We start from the raw sequence: 7,683 nt of genomic DNA on the forward strand, positions 1-7,683 counted from the left end.
GGGCGGCTGGATAGGGACTGGAACCCTGTCTCGAGAGCCGAGAGCCGACAAAAGCGAGTTGCGAGTTGCGGGGCTGAAGGCGGGCACGTGGCCTGGGGGATGAGGGAAGTTTTGGAATGGGTGGGAGGAACTTTGCAGCGGGGAGTCAGGGGCGGCCCGGGCGTTGGAAGGGAGGTGAGGGCGGAAGAGGCAGCAGGGACCCGCACTTGGTTGGGGAAGGTGACGCGAGTCATTGGTATAGGTGACATGGGTCGGGAGGCCCCAGCGGCTCCAGATGAATGGAGGAGGTGGCGTCCAGACCCCGGGTTAAGAGGGCATGGGGCAGGTTGGGCCCCTGGGCGTCTTGTCAGCGCCCCGAAGTGGTTTCTCTGGGTCACTGCCCTCCAACCCTGACCTAACCCTGGCCAGTGGCTGCACGCACCCTGAGACCTAGCTCCTGGGGAGGGGATAGATGTGGAAACTGAGGCTTGGGTCACCGCAGGAGTGCGCGAAACAGAAGGACGTCATCTTCAGGACGTGCGGATGCAGACCGTGCCTGCGCGTGTTTCTTGGGTGGTGGCTCCTTACTGAACATGACTAGGACGCAGTTGGGCTGCGCAGCCCCCCTGAGTGTCCTGCGCAGTGCATGGCGGATGAGGGGGGCAGACGACTTGCTGAAAGAGGAAACATTGTAATTCTCCCGCCCCCAAGTCCTTGACCCCGTTCTGCAAGTGAGAGGATTCTGAGCTGAGGGTTTCTTCCAATTTTAAAAATAGAATCACAGAAGCTTTAAAACTTTAAAACAAAAATCAAGAAAACAGACAAAATGATGGATCTCATATATAAATTGCCCAGATCAGCATTTCACTGTGTTTACTTCATTTGTCCTGTCGTTTTGTCTTGGCCGAAGAATTAAGAAAAAAAAAAAAATCAGACATCACTAGATTCATCTCTACCAACTTCTACAAAGGAGAGAAAATTTTCCCTCTGCCCTTTTAGGATCAGTGTTTGGGACCTGTTAATTAAACAGACAAAAGCCCAATCAACAGGAGAAAACTATTTAGCTTGGATTTGCGTGGGGGTCAAGAAAGGAAGTAGCTGGCTTGTTAAATGAAGGCTTATATACAAAACTTAGTAGGAAAAACGGAGAGGCCTCTGTGGGAAACACAAATAGGTTTCCTTAGGAAAGACAAACGGGTTTTTAGAACAGAGGAAATAAAGTGTGTAATGATGTTTGTCCACACAGCTGCGAGTGGTCTTTCCACATTCTTCGGGACCATAAAACTGCCCTAGAGAGGGGGTTTATGGCAGCCTCATTCCCAGTGGCTGCTGCTTTTACTCAGATAAGGGAGGCTCTAAGGAGGCTTTCTTCTGTATCTGTTGAATATCAAATATCTTCATCTTAATGTTTATGGCAATTCCTGGGTTCAAAGTAGGTCCCATACTTCCACTCATCTCTTGAAATGTGGGTGTTTCTTATGTAACCACAAGGCTTTGCCAGTCTTGCACAATCATTCCTTGTTTTATCTGACCTCTGGTTTATATTCAAATTTCATCTATTATCTCAAAAGCATTTAAAAGTTGGTTAGTTTGAGTCAGGATCTGAACAAGGTGATTAAGTTTTTCAGGACTTAAATGTGTGGTCCCCCTTCTGTTCCTTACACGTTTTTCCTCCTCCTCCATCATCATCATCTTACTTTCATGGGCTACAGACCTCAGGGTGGGCACCCTTCACAAAGCAGCCCAACTTAGGGATCTGTCTCCTTGCTCTCATAGTATTTCTGATTCTGTCCCACCATCCCGGGATGTTCTTGACAAGGGATGTTCTCTCCAAGGCTGAACCTGGCAGCAGGGCTGCAAATTAGGAACCTCCCCACCCCCAGAGGAGGAGGGGCTTTAGACGATCCAATGCTGGGCAGCTCAGCATCTTTGTGCAGGAGCCTGGCTCCCCTGTTTTTAAAACTCCAGGAGCGTCCAAGTGGTAGAACAAATACAATGGAAAATAAGAGGCTTAGTTCTCTCTCTGTGGAAAATAAGACCACTCCCTCTACCCCTTCCCTTTCAGAATTTCTTTCTTTGTCCTTTCTGAATGCATGCAATTTCTCTCTTTCTTTTTTTCTTTCTTTTCTTTTTTTTTTTTAGTGGCTAATTAAGCCTCTTGCCAGGCTCACGCCACCTCGGGAACCTGGAAGCTTCTCTGAAATTTCTTAGGGTCCTGGGAGGCGATGGGCCTAACTTGTCACCTGATGTCAGATCAACCAGGTCATAACCTCAGGAGAAAAATTTCGACTTTACATAAAGACAGAGAAGTAATGGTTGTATTCACTGGGTCTTGCTGTCCCCTTAGCTGGTGCCTGTGAGTGGTGTCATGTTGGTTGAATGCTCATTCAGGAACAAAACTGTTTTCTTTCTTTTCCTTCTTTGTGGAGCAGTCTCCTGGGTTGGGGGCAGATTTCATTGTACGTTATATTTCTCCAACATTAAGGAGCAGCCAAAGTTGAGAACTAAGAGTCTAGACCATGACCAGATTCAGGCCAACACTTTTGTCAAGAATGCCGCATGGTGAGCGTGGCTACAGGCACAAGTGTGGTGCGGAACCGGAGTTTTAAGGAACCCGTGAGACCGTTAAGCCTATGACAGGGCTGGAGACCCTTGGGTCACTGGTGAGAATTTGAGCCAGGGAAAGTGTGGGCTGCATTCTTGCAGCGGTGCAGAGGCTGGAGGGAGCAGTTGCTGGTCTTCTGGAACCTGCTGGGCCCCAGACTTCTCATTCAGAAGGACACATGGGACAGACCAGGTAGCAGCACAGCTTCTGCATCCAGATGCCCCTAGTTCCTTTCCGGCATGGAAATAAAAGGAGCTCAAGGACAAGAACGGCTCTTTATTCAGAGCTTGCAGCAGGAAGGGAGTCGGCCACTGTCACTCATGAGAAGATAAACCCAGAGGTCCAATGGAGACAGGGAGGGCTCCAGGGGTGCCCTGATGGGGCTGTGGGCCCATGGAGCTGGTGGCTGACTGGACAGGTTGCATATCCATTCAGCTCTGTGAGAGGGTGAGATCTCTTCCTGCCTTCACAGTCTCTCAGCAGATTGCCTGAGGCGCACCCACATTCTGGTTTCCTGCTTACTAAATAATAGAAAAGTTTTTCTTTTCTCACTTTTGTTTTTAATTACATTGCCTCAACAGGTGCAGGTATGTGTGTGGTCAGGATGGACACCTGACACTGCTACTGTGCTTCCTCTGGTGGGACCATTCTAAGCACTGTTCCCTGGAGCTCCCAGGGAACACAGATGTGTGTTAAAGAGGCTTCCTGGACTAACCATTTATGTCATCCTGAGAGACTTCAATTACCTTCTTCCTGGGTCCCCAGTTCTTTGCTTCTCTGTCCTCTGTTCCTCACCCTTAGGTCCTCAACAAGAGGACCAACCAGTTCTCAGACACCATTCACTCCCATCACTCAATTTCCCAGCTCCCCTGCCATCTATTCGTGTACTGGCCCACCCATTAAATAGAAGTTAGCAAAGTTGAGTGGAACATGCATTGCCAGACCTGGCTCTGGATACAAAGAACAGAATGATATGGATCTGCCAGTGACTTGGTCTCCTACAGAAAGATAGTTTTACTGTGATTTTCCAACCTACCCTATTAAGAACATATAATCTGCATCTATTTCCCCAAAATGTTGCTGGTTGCTCCTTTTCCTTCCTCCCTGAAGCTATAGCAAGATACACAGGTCACGTATGTTTAATTCTGACATTGAGCAAATCTTTGCCAAGGGCTTCATGAAACACAGCACAGCACTACGTCCACACTTGATTAAAACAGAGGCTACTATTGACGGTTAGAGCTGACGCTGAACCCATGGCTCCAAAGAACGTGGCTGTCCCTGAACATTCTAAGCTTCTTGTGTGGCCCTTCATATTTGTCACCTACTTACATTCTAAAATTTAAGACACTATTTTTAACCTTAAAAACTGTGTGTACTTTAATTGAAACTTTTGAGTCTGTTGAATACCATGTTGGGCTGAAGGGATGTCCAGCACTACAGACTGATAGCACTGGGCCACTAGCGCAACACATTCCTTATAACTGCCACTATCCACAGGCCTTCACATGGCTGTAAGCACCTTTAAGCACAAGTCCAGAAAGGACGGGTTTGATTTGTTACCACCACTGAGCAGCGACTCATTACATTAATGAAACCTTAACATGCCAACATGCACTAGAAAAAGAAAAATCCTTACTCATCCTCACAGCCACTCAGGTTCTCCGACACAGCTCTGCTCCTGGATTTGTTCAGTCACCTGATTGTTAGGTTTCTCAAGTTAGTCTCATGACTCATCCACCACAAACAGCCTTGATTTTCTGGGCTTGGAAAGCCTATTCACAGGTGGACACCACCACTAAATCACCTCCTAAAAAGCCCTTTTCCAAAGCCAACATTGGGGGGTTTCCAGTGGAATCTCCCTCCCGCCCGCCAAAAAAAAGCTAGTTAACATACCCAACCAGTTGTACTTCTGGTGTTAAGGAAGAAAAGACATACAAGCAGGGAGGAGGAATCCCAGGTCCCTACAGCACCTTTTGTGAACATGTGGTGGCTCTGAAAAGAGCCTTTGGGGGCGAGTGGTAACTCTAAGCAAGGCAACGTGAGCGTGCTCTGAGGTTATTAAGCACGCTCCCCACGGATGCGGCGTGCCAGCTGGACATCCTTGGGCATAATGGTGACGCGCTTAGCATGGATGGCACACAGGTTGGTATCCTCGAAGAGTCCTACCAAGTAGGCCTCACATGCCTCCTGCAAAGCCATCACAGCCGAGCTCTGAAAACGCAGATCCGTTTTGAAGTCCTGCGCGATTTCGCGGACCAGACGCTGGAAGGGCAACTTGCGGATCAGCAGCTCAGTAGACTTCTGGTAGCGACGGATTTCGCGTAAGGCTACCGTGCCGGGCCGGTAACGATGTGGTTTCTTCACCCCGCCGGTAGCTGGCGCGCTCTTACGAGCTACCTTAGTAGCTAACTGCTTTCGCGGGGCCTTGCCGCCGGTGGATTTGCGAGCTGTCTGCTTGGTGCGGGCCATGTTACCGACGTCTTCAACAGAACCTCCACTGCCGAATCCGTTGCCGATCAGCGACTATGCCGAATACGCTGAGCGCCTCCTTTTATAGAGGCTGCTGTTTTCCTATTGGATGACCGTGGGATGGCGTGATGACAGGATGCACTCTGATTGGTCTGTAGGGAATTCCGCTCAGAGGCCTGCCCCTTATATTCGCATCTCCCGGGCGTGGCCGGCCACTCAGTCCTGCGGGAGTTGGAAGTTTCGCGGACCTGTTTGAAGTCTCTGGGAGGTCTGAGGAAATTACAATTTGTCATTGTCATTCCTTTAACGTCATTCTTTTAATTTCAATCTCCTAACATGTAAAGTGGAATTTGTTTCCTTATTTATAAGTGACCATTGTCTGTACTTTTTTTTTGGTGCGCCATCTTCATTTGTTTTAACAACAACATATTTTCAGAAGAAAAAAAGGCTTTCATTTTAGGGAAATTATTTACTAGTAGAATTTTATATTTTTAAAAATAGTTTCACAGTAATTTGCCTGTGGGCTATTTTTTTCAGTTCTTCAGGCCTCTAAAAATCTTTAACTCATTTAAAACATTTAACAGTTATTAGCATATATGAATGTTTGCAAGAGATAAGCTATGTCACAGGCCAATTAGAGAATTTTGTTTTAGGAAAGATACTTATAGGAAAAATTATAAACCTATTGTTAACCTAGATTTAAAATAGTTTGGTGAAAGTCCCTAAGAGCTTAAGCATAAGAGAACATCCAAACTAGAAAGCAAGAAACAAAATTATTTGCAGATGATGTAATCTTGTGTATAGAAAGTTCTTACACTTTTAAAGAATTTTCCAGACTTTTCTCTATTTCCTTCTAGAGCAGTGGTCCCCTACATTTTTGGCACCAGAAACCTGTGCTCCTATGAGCCTCTAATGCCTGATGATCTGGCAGTGATGCTGGTGCTGGGGAGCAGTTGCAAACACAGATGAAGCTTTGCTCACCTGCTCACCCTTTACCTGCTACTGTGCAGCCCAGTTGCCGAGGGTTGGGGACCCCTGTTGAAAGTCTAAATGGCATTATGTTGTACTTACAGATCAATTAAGGTGAAAGTGGAGCTTTTTCAAATATTTTAAAAGCAAGTCTGTTTTATTTAAATATTCTCTACCAACCTCACAATACTTTATATTTTACCTCAAAATAATATTTACTTTTTTTGGTATTATCCTTACTTTCTTACAATGAATGAGATTTTCACATATTTTCTACTGATTCCTACTTAGATACAGGAAAAATGTGCTTAGCTGAATTCCTGAGTGAACATTTTCATTTGTTTTGGTTGTTTCTACAGGGCAGTGGCTCTAAATGTTAGCATCCACTGGGCTACCTGGATGTCTTTGCAAAGCGGATGGTTAGGCCTCAATGAGTTTGGTTCAATGGAAGATAACAAGTTCTGAGCAACCTTGATGCTGTTGGTCCAGGCCAACACTATGGAAAAACACTGCTCTAGGATTTCCAATGGTGCAAATTCAACACCAGAAGGAACAGTGCAGTAAAAATGGAAACTAATCAGAGCAAATAGCTTAGTAGTGCTATAATTCAATTGTGAAACTGCATGGCTCTGATGAGGCCTTGGGGAAAAAGATCCTCACTACCTAGACAGGTCTGGTCTGTTGGTCCACCTGACCCAGGCTCTCTTCTACTGTGCTCTCCAACAATCTTGTCAGCTCTATTAGCAAGTTCAATCTGTTTCATGCTCAGTATTTTAAACTCAGCTGTGGTAACAAAAACTAAACACAATAAAAAATAAAACTAACTCTATCTTCCAAAGAGGAGCTGGCCTATAAGTCCAGAATTCCATTCCTGTGGTCCCTGATTGGTCTGTCTTTATGCAAATGAGGATTCAAAATTCTCACATTTTGATTGGTCCAAAAGGCATTGTCCCGATTGGTCAGAATGGAGCCATTCTGATTGGTCAAGAAGAATGCTAATGAAAGAATATAGCTGCACAGCTCTGATTGGACAGGAAAGCTTCAATTCTATTGGTTGAAATACTATTCCAGGAACTTCTTTATAAGGGCTGGCTCTGGTGGTAGAACACAATGTAGGCAGGCAGTTCAGTGCAGCCTTTTATCTGAGTTGTGGTTGTGTGAGAGGCCCCTGGGTAGAAATGGCTGGGAGGTTGTGGTTTTTGTTTGTTTTTTGACCCTGGTTAGCTACCAGAAGCATTTCTTAGCAAGTAGCTTCTTTCTCGGGGTCCACGCCAGGTATTAAATACTTAAACAATTTGAAATTTATATAATTTACTTTTTAAAACCACCTAATGTTTCTTTTATCACATTCTCTAACATTCCAGAATAAAAGTAATACAGAACTTCCTTGTTGCTCAAAGAATGACATGTTTCACCACCATACATGATGCTGGGGGGTTTGTGTGAGAACTACTTATTTTACCAGGTTAAAGAATCATGAATCTATTACACTTTACTAAAAGCTTACTATTTATTAAAGGAAGATAAATATCCAATATCAGTAAAAATAATTCCAGTAATGATTGGGAATTTTTATATGTACATTCCTGGGAATAACCCACCTTCATTCTGATGGCAAGAGTTTCTGGCAAGAGCTAGTTGAAGGGCTTCTGGAGGTA

At 45.3% G+C, this 7,683-nt stretch overlaps 1 protein-coding gene across 1 annotated transcript; it reads right to left on the reverse strand.

The window, feature by feature from the left end:
• Positions 1-4,516: 4,516 nt before the first annotated feature.
• On the reverse strand, positions 4,517-5,085 carry LOC107501894 (histone H3.1). The gene has a single exon (XM_036224904.1). It carries the CDS (start codon positions 5,054-5,056, stop codon positions 4,646-4,648), a length of 411 nt encoding a protein of 136 aa, XP_036080797.1. The 5' UTR covers positions 5,057-5,085; the 3' UTR covers positions 4,517-4,645.
• Between the last annotated feature and the right edge of the window lie 2,598 nt (positions 5,086-7,683).

This window comes from Rousettus aegyptiacus, unplaced genomic scaffold (assembly GCF_014176215.1).
Source record: "Rousettus aegyptiacus isolate mRouAeg1 unplaced genomic scaffold, mRouAeg1.p scaffold_m13_p_7, whole genome shotgun sequence".
Classification (NCBI taxonomy): domain Eukaryota; kingdom Metazoa; phylum Chordata; class Mammalia; order Chiroptera; family Pteropodidae; genus Rousettus; species Rousettus aegyptiacus.

Excerpts from the sequence above, each read along its gene's own strand:
- LOC107501894 (XM_036224904.1), bottom strand. The coding sequence starts at position 5,056 with ATGGCCCGCACCAAGCAGACAGCTCGCAAATCCACCGGCGGCAAGGCC.